Source organism: Dreissena polymorpha, chromosome 1 (genome assembly GCF_020536995.1).
Source record: "Dreissena polymorpha isolate Duluth1 chromosome 1, UMN_Dpol_1.0, whole genome shotgun sequence".
Lineage (NCBI taxonomy): Eukaryota > Metazoa > Mollusca > Bivalvia > Myida > Dreissenidae > Dreissena > Dreissena polymorpha.
The window spans coordinates 7162042-7182928 of record NC_068355.1 but is presented as its reverse complement, the minus strand read 5'-3'; the positions used below and the strand labels follow the sequence as shown (position 1 = coordinate 7182928).

Genomic DNA, 20887 nt, shown 5'->3' with positions numbered 1-20887 from the left:
GTGATCCATATTTAAGCTCCGACTATATATAGTTGAGATAAGCATTTCATCACGATCGAGTCATAATTGTGGCCTATAGGGTGGCAACTAGCTGGAAATAGAAAGATCACAAAAGCTCACCATGTGCCCAGGGGAGCTCAATAAAATTTAACATATATTGTAATATTGTTTCATGACCCAGGATTCCAGATGTCAACCAATGACAACTAGAGTTTATAGTCAGGATGTCTATTCTGCCCATGTTTAAGTAATCCTGAAAGACTATGAAAATCAAACAGGAGCGTTGACATGGGAATGGAACTATATTGACTCACTTCATATAAGACTATAGTCCCAAAAATACAAATAGGAGCTAAATATCATACATATGCTATTACAAGTTTAAAAAGAACTGTAAATATAAAGAACCCACTTGGAGCCTTCGTATCCGTAAATGTTGGTTATTAAATAACAATGGTATATGTTATTAAATTATGATGGTGTATGGGCGTTAAAAACAACATTTGACATTTGCTTTGTGATTATGTGTTACAGCCAAAGAAAATCAACCTAGATCCAGCATACCAGTCAAGAGTCAAGACAGAATTAAATAGAATCAAACTGTTCACCATTTATGTGGCAAACACTGTACCTGAGAACTTGAATCAACATGTGTAGTCTATTACAAAACTTAACACTTCATAACCTTGCTACCAATAAAATTCAAGCTGGGTCACATTTGGGACAAAAAATAATGCACCTTTCTATAAACTTTGTTCAAGGTCAACATATCTGCAGAACTTGTGTGTCGTACACTACCAACTAAATACACATAAGTTTCTCTTGAATTGCTCGAGAAATGTCAAGTAGTTTGCCCCGCAAACTAATGCAGACAAAAAAACTACAAGCAGTGTTTTTTCCAACCATTTTTGAAATGAGACTGGGTCCCTTTGGATTGGGCAGGCTGCGGATTGTTCTGGCTGCTTATTTAATACGCCCGAAGATTCACGAATTTATGAATTTTTACAAATTTACGCAAACAACCCGATCCGTGGAATCCACTGAAAAATCACACCCCTATGGGTTACAACACATAAAAAGTACTTGTCAGACTTAAGCAACCACTGGAAGACAACAACGCCTTCCAATGTTGGTAATAAGTCTCTTTACTTTATGGCTGATGAAGACACCAATCATTGAATGCTTGGTTACAGCCAAATATCAAAATAATGGTTGGATACATTCTTCAGACAACCCAATTAGAATTTAGTTTAATCAGACTATTCGCCATGTGTGTGTAAACATGACAAGAGTCAAAACTCTGCATCTGAGCACATGAATCATCATGTGTAATCTCTGATACTGAATAATGTCTACCTTTCATGCGGCTAAAAAAGGCTCGCATACATAATAGTACAGAGGAACATGCGGTAGTAAAAGTTAAATACATGATGTAAGGAGCAGCATTGTGAGGTTTGAAACATAACTCTCATAGGCCACAGAACACACCTTTTTCACAGGCAAGGTGAGCCAGTAATGCTATGGTCTGGATTGTCTTCCCTAAGCCCATTTCATCAGCCAGGATTCCATTGAGCCGCTTCTCATACATCGTTGCCAGCCAGTTCAGACCCACATGCTGATATTCTCGCAATGTGCCCCGTAAAAGGAATGGCACTTCAGTTTTCACCTGAAGATCACAGCATTGTTAAAAACATGTTAACCTGGACTTATACAAGAGCACCGCATAACGGGTGCCACGCTCCGCTACGGGTGCAGTTTTGAATGAATGAAAGAGAGGTCAGTGACCTTGACCTTTGACCCCAAAATGGGTGTGGCGTGTAGAACTCATCAAGGTGCATCTACATATGAAGTTTCAAAGTTGTAGGTGGAAGCACTTTGATTTTAGAGCCAACGTTAAAGCGAGTATATACGATTTTGTCAAATATAAATGAATTTATATAAACTGTAAAAAACCTTCTTATATATATCTTTCAATATAAAATAAAAGTTCAGAAGAACATATGTCGAAAAATGCGATCTAAGCCAGATATTTAATTCTGAAATCGAAAACGGCTATACAGTCAAATTCGCCAGCATGTATATCAAGCATGTACGATGTGAATCTAATCTTAGTTAAACGGTTCATTTTAAATTTTTGCAACAATATATATTCATACGACACACGAACACTAACTCTGGTTCAAATAAAAAGACGAATGCTTCGGTTATTGTAGGAAAATATGTTCGTCGCAATCGACTTGGGGCGCTAATTTGTCTTTGCTGCATTTTATGAAATTCTAATTAATGTATAATTTGTCTTGCCTATTTTGTGTTGTTGTGACATATTTTATCAATTTATTACAATTTTACACATATAAAAAATCGTATAATCTCACTTTAAGGTTTTAGCACGACGCGGACGTCGGTCGACACGACGAGCTGGCTAGGACAATACCTCGGGTTTTCTCCAAAAACGCTGAGGTAACAAAATTAAGACCCCGTTTCATGTTGAATCTGGATAGTATTTTTTCCTACATAATCAACACTGTAACATTATTTACTTGTCTATTCCTTTTTATTCCAATTCTAAGAATGTCGGGTTCAGTGTTAGACCCTCATACTTATGTTTTGTACCTGTCTTGAGATTTGAGCACCTCATTAGAGATGGCCAAAGCAATGAAGCAGATAATATTTTCGAGGAATATGGTACTTCATGACAATGCAGTCATGAAATATTGATAGATCACCTCTATTAAGGCAGGTCATTTGATACTTGGAACACAACAAATACCTCTGTGGTCGACAATTCAATGAAGCAGATATTATTTTTGAGGCACATCATACTTCATGACAATGCAGTCAAGAAACATTGATAGGTCACCTAGATTAGGGCAGGTCATTTGATACTTGGAACACAACATTTTTTTTTACATGTACATACATTGAAAACATTTTCTCCTTCAAGAAGATGACAATGCAATTTATTGGCTTATATGCACGTACAATGGAATGTTGTTTATTTTCATATTTTTTCTTTAAAATATATTTAATCTGCATGGATATAGGCGATAATTGTGGTTAAACAACACAAAAAATACCTCTGTGGTTTGCAATGTGTATCCCTTTGGTTGAAGGCTCTCTGCTTCAGCTGCTATGTCAGTCAGGTCCTGGCCAGGACCCTCCTCATCCTCCTATAGGGAGACATGGGCTCAGATGTTCAGAACATGGAAAAACTTGTAAACTGTTTTGATTACTTTTTATAGATTTTAACACATGATCAGACTGTTCCCCATGTAAATGTCAACATACCAAGACAGGATGTCCTATTTTGAGAACATAATCATCACCCCATATTCTCAGTTTATTGAGCCATTGCAATAATTTAACCCTTTCCTTCTTGGAAGCAAAGTGAAAATGGCTATCTGCAAACAGCATATAACCAGTACAACCTGCGAGTAACTCGCAGTCTGTTCACGTGTTCTGCTTTTTGCTGCTCATCAGTATCTAAGGTTTGGAGACGAAGCCTTAACAATTTGAATCTAGTAAGAAAGGTATTTAATTAAATTTAACTTTCTAAGGGACTACAAAGGCGTAAAAATAGGTATCTAAGGGGTAAAGGGTTAAAGCAAACACAATGTAAAAACATTGATTTTGATTTTCAACAAATTAAAATATTCAAGATAATAAGGACATTAATTGTTAGACTTGAGCTACTACATTGTTTTCCATGTTGGAAGCATATTGGTAAATAAGTCTATTATTCTATGGCTGTAAAAGACATCATTTGACATTATCTCTATGATGCTGGGTTACAGCCAACAATACTTTCAAGAATGCCACTGGAAAAATCTGATGAAATTCACAATCTGATTAAAAAGTTCAAAATGTTGTTAGACAGAAAAGGTTTTTAGGTCATTGATCATTAGAAAGTACTCATGGTCATACAACTGATGTGACGAGAATGTTTCCAATTTTACCTTTTGCACTTTGTTCGACTTTGTTTCATCTTCTGGTACTAATGCTTCAAGGCCCATCTCAGTATCATCATCCCCCATCTCCTCTTCCTCATCTGAATAACAACCATTTGATTATCACAAAAATAGCAGTTCAAGTTAGCAGAGCTGTTAATGATCATTTTGAGTAGCCTTTATTTCTTCCATTACTTGTTTTGTACAGAGTCTGCCTCTGGATTCAATTAAAAATCTACCAACCAACCAGAACTCTTATGAGGCTAAGGGCTTGTGGGCCAACCCTTACTATGAGGCTAAGGGCTTGATGGCTAAAACTTACTATGAGGCTATGGGCTTGTGGGCCAATCCTTACTATGAGGCTAAGGGCTTGATGGCTAAAACTTACTATGAGGCTATGGGCTTGTGGGCCAACCCTTACTATGAGGCTATGGGCTTGTGGGCCAATCCTTACACAGAGGCTAAGGGCTTGATGGCAAAACCTTACCATGAGGCTAAGGGTTTGTGGGCCAACCCTTATTATGAGGCTATGGGCTTGATGGCTAAACCTTACTATGAGGCTATGGGCTTGTGGGCCAATCCTTACACAGAGGCTAAGGGCTTGATGGCTAAACCTTACTATGAGGCTATGGGCTTGTGAGCCAACCCTTACTATGAGGCTAAGGGCTTGATGGCTAAACCTTACTTTGAGGCTATGGCTTGTGGGCCAACCCTTACTATGAGGCTAAGGGCTTGTGGGCCAACCCTTACTATGAGGCTAAGGGCTTGATGACCAAACCTTACTATGAGGCTAAGGGCTTGTGGGCCAACCCTTACTATGAGGCTAAGGGCTTGATGGCTAAACCTTACTATGAGGCTATGGGCTTGTGGGCCAACCCTTACTATGAGGCTAAGGGCTTGATGGCTAAACCTTACTATGAGGCTATGGGCTTGTGAGCCAACCCTTACTATGAGGCTACGGGCTTGATGGCTAAACCTTACTATGAGGCTATGGGCTTGATGGCCAACCCTTACTATGAGGCTAAGGGCTTGTGGGCCAACCCTTACACAGAGGCTAAGGGCTTGTGTGCCAACCCTTACACAGAGGCTAAGGGCTTGTGGGCCAACCCTTACACAGAGGCTAAGAGCTTGTGGGCCAACCCTTACACAGAGGCTAAGAGCTTGTGGGCCAACCCTTACTATGAGGCAAGGAGCTTGTGGGCCAACCCTTACTATAAGGCTAAGGGCTTGTGGGCCAACCATTACACACAAGAGATAGTACCTTTACACGGAGGCACTAAGTTGCTTGAAAACTTAAAAAATTCAACTTCATGATAAGTATGAAATATGTTTTATTTCCAAACACTGATTGGAAACACTTGAAAGACATAAGTCTTAAATAATTTATCAATATCAGATATTTAAGTGACAATCAGCAATATTATTATGTCCGCCCGTCATTAAGCTTCATCATTTATCAACTTAACAACAATTCATATTAAAACATGAACATCATGTTCCTTTCTTTAAAAAAAAGCTTTTCAGAAATGGCTTTTAAACAATTACATCATAAAACAAGATATGTATTTGTCAGAAACACTATGTCCCTTTTTGTGCCGCTTTGAAGCTATATATTTGACCTTTGACCTTGAAGGATGACCTTGACCTTTCACCACTCAAAATGTGCAGCTCCATGAGATACACATGCATGCCAAATATCAAGTTGCTATCTTCAATATTGCAAACGTTATTGCAAATGTTAAAGTTGGCGCAAACAAACACACAAACAAACCAACAGACAGGGCAAAAACAATATGTCCCCCACTATAGTTGTGGGGGACATAAAAATTCAAAACATCTGACACAGAGAGTTATCACCATTATACCTTCCGACTCCTCAACTGATTCCTCATCAGAATCCTCGACCTCTGTAGATTCCTCTTCACTGTCTGCAGGCATCTCAAACCCTTCTTCATAGGCCCCGGAATACTTGGCTCGCAGCAATTCAATATCCAGCTCCCCTTTATAATGAATGACCAAACTTTTATAAATTTTCCCATATCTTTTATTATAGAGGTAGTAATGCTCGATTCCTGTATAAATGTTTATAATTTTCTACAGAATTACAGGTGTGTAAATTCCACTGCAGGGGTTTTTTTTAGAAAAAGGGGAAGACGCTGGGCGCTGGGTAGAAGGGGAAAATCAAGCGCGAAAGAGACATATTTGGGGAAAAAATAAAAAACTGTTCATTTCAATGTCTATAACTCACCTGCAGACTTCAGGTTTTTTTTTTAGAAAAAGAGGCATGTCTCTGACCTTTTTGTTCTTAAATACATGAACAAGTATGATATTAAAGTCAAAGTCCTAAATAAAGTTGCAGGTGTAGATCTAATAATGGGACATGTTTTCAACTGGGGCCGGGGAACGATGTCAATATTATGATTTTAATTTCATGATGAATGGGTTGACGATCTAGATCTGCTACAGTATTGGAAGGGAAAGGTGCGACAGCTGCCGATTGTCTACTTTCACTTTAACAATAATCCGACAGTATTAATCGATGTTGATTACATGTACCTACGAATCCTGCCGGGTTTCAATGGTTTTTCATGATTCATTCTTAAAAAATGCGTCAACGCAATTAATATTTTCCGAGTCTGAACGTTTTATTTTGTTCGTGTATGAACGCCAATTGTGAGACTTTTTTCTGTTTTAACGTTTAAATCTTGGCTTTCACATAACCCGGATGAAAATTCAACTGGTTTCCGGTAATTAATTGACGAAACACCATTCTCGCGCAAGAACGGAATCCAGTAAAATAGTCACATAATTAATACGATTAGTTGCCCGGTTTCCATGACCTAATTTAAGAGCTATATATAGAATCACTGGGATTCCCAGATTTGAGTGTTCGTCGGGAGAGAGAGAGAGAGCGAGATTGTTGTGTACATGGTACAAATTGGATAAGTGTCGACTTCCCAAAAGAAAAAAAACATGTTTCTTTGAGGGTTAAATATTATATTTTTGGAAGGGGAAATGGTTTTTTAAGGGGAAAAATTCTGGTAGGGGAAGATGCCGAATATCGGCGTCACTTTCTTAGTAAAAAAAACCCCTGCACTGGCACAATAAAATTTGCAATTAAATAATTTCCAGCACTAAAAGTATCCTTTCTATTCAACACTGTCAGGGTGACACAATGTTCAGGTAAAAAAAACCTTTATTTGCAATTCTAAATACAACACGTGTTTATCATAATATTTTGAACCTGAAGAGAAGTTTCAATTATATACATGTAGTGGTAACATAGAAATTTACTGTTTGTATGCAAACTTCAAAATGATGACAGGCAATCCTTAACTAAGGGCGTCACGTTTAAACGGTCGCGTTTCGTGTTTAGCTAAAAAACGTTTACCAAAAGAGTAAACGTTTAAACGACAGTCAATATCAATATAATAAATATTGGGGTGCAAATAACATAGCCGACTAGCCGTACGAAGCATATCGATGACAAACTGCGAAATCCGGGTACTTGCGGTAAATCCGGGCTACTGATTTCGGTAATAATTTATTTCTGGTTGGTTAGCGGATGGCACAGACATAAACGGAAACTAACGGAAAATCTTTGCTACTTTCCAAAAATCTTACAACTTTGCAACGAAACAGTGTGTATGCCGCCATCTTGAAATATTTTAAGTGATTGATTAGCCAAGTCAAACACTGCGGTAGCATGTTGAAAAGCAATATTTTAACCAAATTATATATTGATTACATTTTTGCTAGTTATCTGGGTTTTCATTTTCTGCGGTCAAACGATATGCGCATTGTATTTCATATGCAAAATACGTGCATTTGTTTCGGACAGTCATTTTCGGAAACAGTATTTTTCATTGATTTTACATTAATTTCAACGTTCTTTAAATTGTTTTATAGAATGATGAATACACATGTGGTGATTCGCATGTTCTGTTTTATAATATTTTATGGTTTTAATACGACGTCATTGCCCGAATGGAATATGCACTGAATATTACTTCCGGAAATAAAATTATATTTTCGGTTTGGAAACGCTTCGTTTATTTCATTTCATTCAAACATTTAGAAAAATCTGTAAACACGACACCCTTATCCTTAACCGGACTTCTAACTATGAAAGTACACAAGGGGGCACAATTCAGCTCAATTGAAGGTCAATTTATGGAGCTTTGCATGTAAACTTATGCAATAACCTAAAATATGTGTTCAGTATCAGTTCAATGCAAGAAGCAGAAACAGTGATATAGAGATTATAGAAGTTTACCTTAACCAATCTTAGAACCAAACGATGTAGAAACATCGATATTTCTACATACAAAAATAAGGTTTAACTGCTTAATTGCAGGATAATTGCGCAAAAAGTAGAAGTATAAGCAGTGATATTTTAGAAGGCATAATCATTCTAAATTGCATGTTTCAAGATATAGAACTTGGTCGGTGAACTAAAACAAACCACAAACACATTCCAAATATATGGTGAACATAAATTGAAATACCTTCATTTTTAAGATCATCAAGTTCTTCTTTGTAATCCTTTTCTTCCTGTTTCTCTTGTTCCTCTATTGTTTCTTCAACATCACTGTCACTTTCTTCTACAGCAAATTCTTCATCCTGTTGACGAGAAGAAAAATTATTCCTGAAACAATGTTAAGTACCATGGCCTTTTTTTATCCATTTATACCCCCAAGAATGTCTTCATTATCCCACTGAACAAAAGATTGTTTTTATTTAATTGTCAAGTTCATTTCAGTAAAACAAAAACTTAAATCCCATGAAAACACGGGAGAGAGAATATGCCCTGTAAACACAAACTTCTATGCACATCAAATAGGATCAAGTTAGCTTAACCAACAATGCTATGAAAATCACACACCTCTCCCTTGCTTTCATTTTGTTCATCTTCAGACTCGGAGTGAATGCTAGCAGGTTGTTCTAGAATTTCTTTTGGTAGACTGTCTATCAATTCTTCAATTGGCAGTTCACTTTCTTTTTGCAGAGCTGCAACTTCATCCATGGTTTCTTCCTGAATTTCGCAATAGTAAACTGATTTATCATGTTACTATCACATATAATGCTTAGCCTTTGTCCTTAGCAAAATATATCAGTGCCCCAGATAAGCTGCGTATCTGCGTCTTTCACCCTATTAAAATGTTTAAAAACGGAAAAAAATTCAATATCATGCGTATTGAAAACGCACCAGATTTGCCTTTTACGCACATTCGTCTTATTTGATGCGTACGATACAATAGCTTTGATCGAAAATACTTTGCTCATTTTCGTCGGTTTTTGTGATTATTTTCGTTACGCGGCGACGCTTTTATTCAGCAAGCGCCTGGATGACGGAGCAATAAAACAGTCAAAGCTATCCAAACGCTCTGCGGACTAGATTTCATAGTTAAATAAAGCGGCTGACCAAATTATTTACGACGACATACATGCGTTTTCAATCTGACTTAATCCGTCGTTCATTGTGCATGTATTTGTAAAGTGTCTGTACTTTCAGTTTCTAATACGATGCGTAATAAAAATGTCTAAGAGAAAGACGTCCGCAATTGTTGCGCCAAAATATCAGTCGATCGCTAACTTTTTCGAACCAAGAAAGCAAGAGCCAATAAGTGCCGAATCATTTGTGTTATCGATTTTTTTAAAGTTTAAAGTTTATATTATTGACAGTTTCAAGGATAAAAGATGTTATGAAACATCAGTTTATTAAAGTTAATTATATTAGTTTACAGTTTTATTGAATCAATACAATTGTGTGCAGCTTCAACAGAAGTAAAGCAGCAATGGTTTTACTGTATGCATCTTATAACTCATTTCACCCTATTCCAAGAATGAAATCACCCTATTTTTCAAAATCAGTGGGTGAAAACCCTATTTCCGAAATAATTATCTGGGGCACTGAATATATGCAGGACAAAAAACAAGACTGCCAAAGGCCATAGAAAAAAATCAACTGAGATCCTAACAATATCTAAATATCTAAAAGAGTTGCCTAAAAAACCTACAGAAAAACCTAATATCTTTAAGTGTTGCATATAACAAGTATCGTTGAAAATGATGGATGCTCCCCATAAATTTTGAGAAACTGTAATCAAAGGGTGACCGTAAGAAAATCTATTATTAGCCTCATTGACCTTAACCCCAGTGACCTCAAACCTCATCAAAAGGTAGAAGTCCATGCAAGGTTCCTACATACCAAATATTTGAGAGATCGGTAAAATATTAAAGGCGCTATGAGAAACTGTAACAAAAGTGTGACGGAAGGAAGTAAGGACAAACTGGCAACTAAATGCTCCCCGAAAATTGTCGGGGAGCATAAAAACTCAGGAAAATGTTATTATAAAGAAAATGTCTATATCTCCATGCCTTTCTATTTCTATTGAAAGAAGCTCCTCCCTTAGATTATATCCCTTTAACAAATATTTATTCTTTTGTCAAAAAAGACATTGTCAAAGCCAAAAAAGAGACTCTCATACCAAAAGTAAGCTCAAAATTTTAAAGCGTTGCGTAAAAAAAACTTCTTAAAATGGAACGCTGGACTGACATTGCCACTGCAACATGCCACCCTACTGGGCGTATAAAAATGTGAATGCACAACATTTCTTCGCAGTGATATTTTTTTAACAATCATTTTTACACCAAATTTATACAAATGAAAATCCCAGTCAGTACTCGCCTCATTCATGCCTTGCTCATCCTTTTCAATGGTTTCCTCATCATCAGACTCACTGTCTTCAGGCTTAAACTCATCTGCAGGATAAGATTGTTGGGTGTTGAAATAATTTACTTATGGAATTTGTGTAGAACAAGAGATGTGTTTGTCAGAAACATAATGCCCCCTATTACACCGCTTTGAAATAAAATTTCAATACATCATTTGGCAGGTTAGAAATTATCTCCCTTTAAAGCTTAAAACTTCCCTTGGAATGTATTTTTAGACTTTTGACCTTGAAGGATGACCTTGACCTTTCACCACTCAAAATGTGCAGCGTCATGAGATACACATGCATGCCAAATATCCAGTTGCTATGTTTATTATTTCAAAAGTGATTGCAAAACTTTACTATATTAAAGTTTAAAATTTTTGACCATTGACCTTGAAGGATGACCTTGACCTTTCACCACTCAAAACGTGCAGCTCCATGAGATACACATGCATGCCAAAAATAAAGTTGCTAATAGCTATGTTCAATATTTCAAAAGTTATTGCAAAACTTTAATACATTAAAAATTTTAATTTTTGACCTTGAAGGATGACCTTGACCTTTCACCACTCAAAATGTGCAGCTCCATGAGATACACATGCATGCCAAATATCAAGTTGCTATGTTCAATATTTCAAAAAGTTATTGCAAAACTTTACTGAAAGGTTAAAGTTTTGGGACAGAATGACAGACAGACAGGTCAAAAACAATATACCCCCTATCTATCGATCCGGGGGCATAAAAATAATACCAGATATTATTTTCATACTTTCAATAATGAGACATAAGCAACTTCTGACAAACAATATCAGGGGTGTCACTAGGATATAAAAACACTAGTCCTTGGTCTCCTTACTTGGAAAAAGAAGTTCAAAAGGAAAGGACTCCCATTGAATATTTCATGTCCTCAAAATTCAGCAAAAAATGCATTTAAATAAAGAATGACAATTCTAACACTGTGACCAGATGACATCATTTAGCCTATGCCTCAAGCCGTTAGTTACAACTGCCAAATTGAGTGCAAATGCTTCCTTTTTTTTGCCCAAAATTACAGCCGATATTCGGCTGCTTCCCAATTGCAAAAATCGACGTTTTTTCCCAAATACTGTCAGATACAGCATCAATGAATAAGTTCCATGGACTAGAGGACGTAAAGTGAGAAAACTAAGGACATGTTACTGCATTGGATTCATTAGATTTCAAATAGATGTGAGGAAATAAACGTGTTTGCTTGAATTTAAATAGGAGGCTGCTTTACATGTATTATTTGTTAATGTATTGACTTAAAAAAACAACATTTATCTAAAAAAGTACATCCCGGGGACTCTCAAAATTGGTTTCCGATATCACCATTTGTTCTAATGTATGCGAACAAATATGCTTAAGTGTTTCTGAGAGCCCTTTATACTGCCCTCTAATATTTATAAATAAGTCTATTATTTCATGACTGTAAGATACCTGAAGAACCCACACATTTACTATTTTATACAGTTTTGAGATAAGCATTCTCCTATATTACCATCTCCCACCACGGAAGGGTCAGGTGTGGTATTGGAGCTGTTGGTGAGACCCTCAGTCAGCCATGTAGAGTACTGCTCGGTCTGGTTCACAATGAAGTTAAGGTGCACATCCATAGCCTTCTTCCTTTTCTCATCCAGGCGACTGTTTTGTTTGTATTGCACAACCTGAATTGTTGAAACTTGAATTGTTATTTTGCAATGGTTCATTTTGAAATTCAATAAAGATAGGAATTCAATTGTCAAATGGAATGGTCATTATCCAAACCAACAAAGCTTTATAATTTCTATTAATCAATGAATGCACATTGAACCCTTTTTAACCAAAAAGCCAGCTAATTTATATCATGAATTAAATAGAAATGTAATACAAGGCCAATAATAATACCTACTGTAACTATCAGGCTTGTAAATATACCTTTTCAATATTGGTCCAGAACTCTTTGATCATCTTGGCCATGTTTGAGGCGATGCGCTTCAACCGCATACCTTCCTCTTTCTCTGCCTTCTGCTCTTTCTGTTCAATATCTTGGAAATATTTCTGTACCATCTTGGCAATCTGTTCAGGAAAAGAAGACGCATAATTAGCAGATGTACTTTGAACAGTTATTTGTTTTTAATTCATTAACATACATGTGTAACAAAGTAGCGAAAATCATAGCAAAGCATACACAAATAAAATACTGTTCCAATTTTCAACTGACAACACCAACGATTACACAGGCACTGGGGACTGAAATATGAAAATTGCATATTGCCACATAAAAATATGTGCGTACATTTAACTGTATACACAAGTGTGCAGTGCCTAAAGGTTCATGTAAGATGAAATGTATTATTATTTTACAGATTAATGAGCTGAGGTGTTACATTTTTCATTGACAACACATGGCCAGTATAGCACATTGTTGGGGACTGAAAAATGTTCAATGCTTTAAGCCACAAATGAAAAGTATGCAGCAATGTCAACTGTATACAAGAGTGCAGTGGCTAAAATGACTTAAAGAATTAATGGTTCATTTTTTATTATGATTACAAAAGTTACATATTTATTTGAAAAAAAGACAATATAGCACATTGTAAAAAAAAAAATCTGCAACTCAAACAGCATACAAGAGTGCAAAGGCATCACAGGTTAACTTTCTATCAACCAATATAGATCATTGATATAACTTTCTCAGACAAATGCCTCATGTGGCATCAAAACTAGAAACTGATAGTATCTCTAGGAGACAAAAACTGTTTCCACAAGAAAGACCAATTTTTAATCAGCCTCGTCATCGTCTCATCACAGAAAGTTCAATTATTTTAATTCTTGGACATATGGAAGGTTCCTTAGATGGCATCACAAACCGCAAGTAAACATTGCCAATGTTCCATGACTTGTCATCCTTCATAGAACCAAGCCAAAACACTTACAAACACTGAATTATCATTCATTAGAGCATAGTTTTTAATACCTGACCTGATGCTTGTCAGACTAGTGCCCGACTTTACCAGACTTATCTTCTCTATAGAGAAGGGCTTTACCATTTTTAGCAAGGCCTTTGTAAAACCAAGTGACATGTATCGTACTAAAATGATATCCTCGAGACAAATGTATGCACTAGTGCTGCAACAATATACCGGTATATCGGTATATATCGCAATACGCAATCCGCATATTGTATTGCGATACGATTTTCGTCATACCGGTACGAAAATTTTACAAACATGCATCTACATTTTGTTCAGAAAAGCCATCCAAAATAATGAGATCAAGGTAAACAAAACAAAGCGGTATTTTGTAAAAATAAATTGTAACGTAAAAATGGCATTCTAAAAAGTCTATTATACAGAGACTGAGTAGCGTTGTTACATGGGAGCATTCTTCTATGCTTTTAAACGAATTATCGTTGAATTAATTACACACAACTAAATGTTTCGTTCGATTCTGAAATGAGCATTATTAAATTTGTAATCCGAATTTCGGAAACACGCTTCCGAAATGTAATGCTAACGCGACAATAAAAAAAGTGCTTTATTCTTTTTCTCAATAAAAAGCGCGCGAAAATTATACAGACATGTAGAACTTCGCGTGCAGTGTGGGTGTATTTGTGTTGTATAAAACAGGAACATCACGTCAGGCTATTTACGCGTGTTCAGTGGGGAAAAAAACGCCCGATTGGAAGTTATTTCATCACATCTTTAAATAGTAACAAATGCAAAAATGTATTTGATATTTAAGAAAATTGGTGCATGTTTGTGTTTTTTGTTATTCTTGAGCATTTTTACAGTACACATTTACCAGAATTTGCTTAAAAACTGGAATATACGGGATTATCGGGTATTTGGCGAGTTATAATTCAGGTACAAGTAAGCAATATATTGCGATATATTGCAATACGGGTTTTTGGCGTATTGTTGCAGCACTAGTATGCACAAAGTTTCACTATGATTTCATAAATGTGACCTCTTGAGTTTCTAATTCTAATTGCAAGTTTACCAAAATGTTAAACCATATGACCCAGTTTCCACAACTTGGGACATACTTGGAAATGTCCTATTTCGCCCCCTCTCCCTGGCACACATATTTTTCAACCAACCAGAAAAGTTTCCAAACTAAACATGATATAATTGAGACGCATATTTTGACTAAGTTTTCAAATGAATGCAGGGCTCAAAATTAACACTCGCAAAATGCAAGTGAAAAAACCGATTGCGAGTTAAGTTTTAAGCCACTAGTAATTTTTTGCGAGTAAAGAAATAGTGAAAAAAACAACACAGTAATATTGCTAAATGCGTTTGACGTCCTGAATGCTAAACCGTAGCTCATAAAACGTCCTTATACCCTTATGCGGAAGAGCGCACCTTGTATGTAGACTGGTATACTTATAGTACAGATACGAGGATGGTATTGGTACAAAGAACGTGAAACAGTCGACTAATTCACACGTGTTCATTGAACTTGAACAGACATGGCGTCGAAGCGAAAAATAACTAGTTTCTGTTTGCCCACAGACGCAAATAACAATACGAAAGATAAAGCAAAGTTAACTGTTGAATAAAAAAAACGATATTAAATTATGTTTTCAGCAAAATTAGCGAGAATGTTTTTGATTTTGCAAGTTGGTATTAAAGCTGCTTGTAATGTTTTGCAAGTAGAAAAAAAAGTTAAATTTGAGCCCTGGAATGTGGAAAAAATGTTCTTTGGAAGCATTAAAGACTTTACTTTGTTGTCAAGGTAACCTTGGTTTTGACTTCACATGTTTTGAGCTCAGCAAACAGATCATAGGTAAAAATATTCTAAGTTTTAAGAAGACATGGCCACTGATACATTCACAATGTTAATGATGCATGACAAACAAACGATGCTTACAAAAGCTACCCATGAGCACGGAAAGTGAGCTGAAGGGCACAGTTTATAAGACATCATAAATAATATTAACTCGACCTCTACATCCAAACTGAACAACTATTACTTTTACATGTAAACTAACAGCGCCAATTTCAGTGTTTCTCTTACCTTTCTAGCGCAAATCTTCTTCCACTTGCGCTCCTGATGAAAATCAGCAGCTAGCCACTGCATCTCTTCCAGCAGATAGTCCCAGTGTGCCTTGGGTCGTGGAGGCTCTTGGACCTTGGGCAGCCTTCGGGATGACCAGAGACCTTCCTTACGCAATTCTGCTATGCGGCTCATTACCTGGGCCTCCTGTTCAATGTTACAAGTATACAATTTGTTCATGTACTATTAAACATCAGAGCTCCAGAATAGGTTTTGTGAAATTCTTAACGTTACTACCAGAATTAAATCTGAAATTTTATTCTTAACGTTACTACTAAGTTTTGGAAAATAATTCTTAACTTTTCTAAATGACCTAAAAATAAATAATAATGGTTATTTTCATGCAAAAAATCCAAATAAACATACTAGCAACTTTATTTATACGAGTTCAACAGTGTCTATCCAGTATTATACAATTTTATTTTTCAAATACCTTAATATGCCCAAACTGTGCTTAGATTGCATGCCTTCGATGAATTTTTACATATTTCACAATTAAAACAGGTCTCTCCTTTAATCTTTTCAAAGATTAGCCACGGCATTGTCCCTTCCACTCGTTCAATGTTTTTTTGTTTAAGTTTGGACCCGTTGTGTCGCGTTTTTTTTTAGCTTTTCCGACTATGCCGGCAACTGAACATACAACATCGTATAAGATCTTTTCTATAGTCTTTCTTAACATTCAACTTCGGCTCGCTTTGCGTACAATATGTTAAAAGCATGTTTTTGCATGCTTTGCAGTTTTTAGGAGGCTCTCTGGGCGCCGCCAATGTTTTTTGACAGATAGACTGTACAAGCCGCTTTTATTGGAAAAAATGTGCTTTTTTAAACAAACCCGATAACCATTCTATATAAGCACCGAAAAGATCTTTAATACGCGAAAAGAACTAAATAAAAATCGAAACGAACCACAAGATTTTAAAATAAATACGTAACGGACTTCAAAAAAATTCCTAATTACGAAAATACGACCCTTATCTGGAGCTCTGAACATACATACAGAAGTAGACACAATTTAATGATTGTATTCCCAATAAATGATCAAAGCTAAATTGTATGAAAAACTATTTCATACACTATTGAAAGCTGCAAGTTTATCACACAGCTTGGAACTAAAGTGATGATATTAATATAACCACAAGTAAATGGTTGCTGTCAGACCATATGTCAACAACCAATAGCATTTGGGTATTGGAACAAGTGAAACATTTAACAGGTACTTTTAAATAGGGAAATTATTCGAATAATCGAATATTCGATTGAATGGTCAGCATTCGAATAATAAAAATGATATTCGCATTTTTTTCCAAACGTAATTTCACCAATATTTAATGAACTGCGAACCGCTTACTAAAAAGCAACCGAAATCACTTGGGAGTTACATGTTTGACCTGACGTTCTTCGTGTCAAACTGATAACGCGGCTTGTATCAGTGTTGATTGCGCAATGCAATATACAGGCTCTAAGAAAGGCCCCGACTGTTGTTTGCCAATGGGGTGCCAATATACGGTTTCAATTGACTGGCGAATAATAATTAAGTTTTGTGATCACAGTATGTACAGCCATTAAAATGTGTGAATTACTCAAATCGCGCAATGCAATATACTAACAGTTATAAGAAAGGGTCCGAACTGTTGTTTGTCAATAAGGTACCAATTAAGGGCTTCAATTTACTTGCGAATAATAATTTAGTTTTTGTGATCACAGTTTGAACAGACATTTAAATATGTGAATTACTCAAAAGTAACAGATGATATAAATTAAACAATCATCAAGGAATCATAATTCAAATCTGAAAATGCCACCAGCCCCTTCTGCAGTATGGAATACTTTACACGGTCTGTGTATAAGAAGACCGCAACGTGTAATGTGTGTAAACTTAGTTTTACATATGCGCGGTTTGCTACAAATCTGTGGAATCATTAAAAAATAAAATTCTATGACACGATGTTTTTCATTCTATTTGTGCCCGATCACAGTATCGGTCATAGAATTAGTCGACAGTAAGGGTATCACGTTTAAACGTTTAAATGATGGCGTTTCGTGTTTTGCTCAAACACGTTTACAAAAAAAACAATAAACGTCTAAACGACAGGCAATGTCAACAGAATTCATTTAATTCATTACATTACGATGTTGCAAAACTCATTAAAAGCTGCTGAAAAAGACTCGTATTTGTATCACGTGCGCCAGATGGCCCTTATTCACAGTACCATAGACATAACAATATACCTGTACGACCTAGACGTCTTGAATATTTAACCCGCATCGGCACGAAGTGCTCTGGAAAAGTTTCCCGCTATTTCATGCATGATCATGCCCCTTATCGTCTTGAACATTCAACGCGCGTCGGCATAAAGTGCATGAGGAAAATTTCCCGCAGTTTATTCATCGGCATTCATTTTTAATTTAATGAACAAATACTCGTTTTGATGTACATCTTGTTAAGTAAAAACAATAAAAACAATTAACACCGGTGTACTCTTATTGAAGAAATGTGGGTTAAATATTAATTCATCTTTGTTACAAAATATTACGGCATGTAAGTAGAAAACGCGTAACCCAATGGTTAGAAAACGACGAGAACAGTTGGTTTTAATATCACGTCATTGTGCAATTGGGTTATGAACTAAATATAACTTCCGGAAATAATCACTACTTTCAGTTTGGAAATGTGATGGCACTGATGCTTTTAAAACGAACGTATGGATACCGTTTGAACGGTATCGTTTTGTTTATTTAATTTCGTTTCAACGTTTAGAAAAATCTGTAAACGTGATACCCTTAGTCGACAGCGATACAATTATTCGATAGCAACGTTAATAAACAGCCTCGTATTTAGCAAAAGGATATAACTTACAAACCATTGGAATTAATACATAACAAGGTAAAATCAATCCAGCCGTTTTATGCGAATATTCGATTGAATGAATTTGCGAACATTCGAATACCGATATTGGTATTCGATGCCATCCCTACTTTTAAAGCAACTACTTTATGTTTAGCATTAAAAATTACATGTATGAAAAAGAAAAAAAGAAAAAATTACATGTACTTTCTTGAAGCAGTTTCTTGTTTCACATTTTAATATTAGTTGGAACTTGCCTGTTTGGCTCTTTCTACAATGGCTTCTTGTGATGAAATTCCTTTAATAACTGTGCCATCATAGCTGTGTTGTTTCAGGCTTACAGGGGAGATAGACTTCTTTGTACTGGAACTGAATTAATAGAGCAAATCCTTACATTTAACAAAAGCACCGCAACACGGGTGCCATCGCTCGGCTGCGGGTGCAGTTTTGAATAAATGAAAGCTTGTCAGAATTGTTTTTCTTTTTTTAAAGAGGTCTTATGACCTTGACCTAGTGACCCCAAAATGGGTGTGGTGTGTAGAACTCAAGGTGCATCTACATATGAAGTTTCAAAGTTGTAGGTGGAAGCACTTTAATTTTAGAGCCAATGTTAAGGTTTTAGCATGACACCGATAGCGGACGACACGACGAGCTGGCTATGACAATACCTCGGGTTTTCTCCGAAAACGCCAAACTAAAAAATCACTATTTATTGTCTAATAGAATGTCAATTTACCTAAAATTTCAAGTGACATTCCAAATGCTAAAGCTTGCTTTAAGAGAAATCACAACCATAAATACCTTTGTGAAGTTGACTTGATGGACAAGAAACCCATTCGAGAGTCCGAGTATGATCTATGAATCCCAGGCGGAGACAAAGTAGTGCCTGCATAGGAGGGAAAATAATAGCTATAACAAATATATAACGTACACTGCATAATTTAGTTTCATTCATACACATCAAAAAGATAACAAACACCTATATCGCAGTCATCTGGTGTTTGTGTATAAATATTATTATAACAAGAGGGCCTGAAAGGCACAGAGTCGCTCAAACAAAGGAACAAAGATATACAAAGGAACTGACCTGTTCTGTGCAGAGAAATATATCAGAATAAATGTAGTGACCAAGTTTCATGAAGATGTAACAATACATGTGACTTTTATGTACATGAGTGTTAACAAAATTCGACTTTACAAGGAAAATGCATGAAATCTGGTGACTATGATCTTCAACAGAACGGAACCATTTTCAAACTAATCCAAGATATTTTTTTTAATCGGACCAAGTTAAATAAAGACTGGACTACAAATGTGTGACTTAGAGTGTTTACAAGGTTTACTATAACAATATACGTAAAAATGCCCCACCCCTAGCAGCCATTTTTTCACTCAAGTAGAACCATTTTTGAAACTAGTCCAAGATATCATTGGGACAATCTTCTGACATAGTCTCATGAAGATCAGGAAAAAATTGTTGGCTTTAGTTTTTTTTTAAAGGTTTTAATAAAGCCATATAATGAAAATCCCCCCCACACTAATGGCCATGTTTTTCAACCAACAGAACCATTTTCAAATATGTCCAAGATATCATGGGGACAAATCTTCTGACCAAGGTATTACATGAAGATTGGAAATAAATCTAGCCTCTACAGTGTAAACAAGGAAAAGGTTGACGACACATGAAGGACTAAAAGCACTCACAAAAGCTCACCATGAGCACATTGTGCTAAGGAGAGCTTAAAATACCAGCACATACATGTATTTTTATTTAACAACAATAATCTGATTAAGTGTCATTCATTTAAACATCAAATAGTTTCAAACATGATACAGCACAATACTTGAAGCCAAAATAATTCAGGCAAAACACGATGTTAATAACGACAAATAGTTTAGGTCCTCAAACAAAATTTGCAAATGTACACCCCTGGAAAGTGCATTCAAATGTATAACAAACAAGAGATGTGTTAGTGTAACACAATGCCCCCTATTGGGCCGCTTTGTTTTTTTTTTAACCGTTGACCTTGAAGGACTCAAAAAGTGCAACTCCATGAGATACACATGCATGCCAAATATCAAGTTGCTATATTTTCAATATTTCAAAAGTTATCGCAAAACTTTAACCAAGGTTAAACTTTTGGGACAGAATGACAGACAGGCCAAAAACAATATACCCCCTATCATTCGATACGGGGGCATAACAATCAATCAGAGGTCAATATTTATCTTGCTAGGCTACTTCGTCATAGCATGCAAAACAGATTATGTTTCACAAAAAATATTTTACAAGCAAGGGCAACAACGTCTATAAT

The 20887-nt window shown here is 36.0% G+C and overlaps 1 protein-coding gene across 2 annotated transcripts in view; it reads right to left on the bottom strand.

Annotated features, from left to right (window-relative positions):
• The window catches only part of LOC127869930 (helicase domino-like), a 112602-nt gene that overhangs the window by 88785 nt on the left and 2930 nt on the right, over nucleotides 1-20887 (bottom strand). Inside the window, exons 5-16 of one of the 2 annotated variants that reach the window (XM_052412598.1) lie at nucleotides 19374-19458; nucleotides 18830-18941; nucleotides 15689-15874; nucleotides 12602-12742; nucleotides 12186-12351; nucleotides 10635-10712; nucleotides 8833-8978; nucleotides 8456-8570; nucleotides 5813-5947; nucleotides 3957-4048; nucleotides 3078-3170; nucleotides 1489-1666 (exon numbers count right to left, since the gene is read on the bottom strand). In XM_052412598.1, the coding sequence (XP_052268558.1) occupies nucleotides 1489-1666; nucleotides 3078-3170; nucleotides 3957-4048; nucleotides 5813-5947; nucleotides 8456-8570; nucleotides 8833-8978; nucleotides 10635-10712; nucleotides 12186-12351; nucleotides 12602-12742; nucleotides 15689-15874; nucleotides 18830-18941; nucleotides 19374-19458 (1527 nt within the window). Of the gene's footprint in view, nucleotides 1-1488; nucleotides 1667-3077; nucleotides 3171-3956; nucleotides 4049-5812; nucleotides 5948-8455; nucleotides 8571-8832; nucleotides 8979-10634; nucleotides 10713-12185; nucleotides 12352-12601; nucleotides 12743-15688; nucleotides 15875-18829; nucleotides 18942-19373; nucleotides 19459-20887 lie in introns of those variants that run through there. The other variant, XM_052412590.1, reaches the window with a different exon arrangement.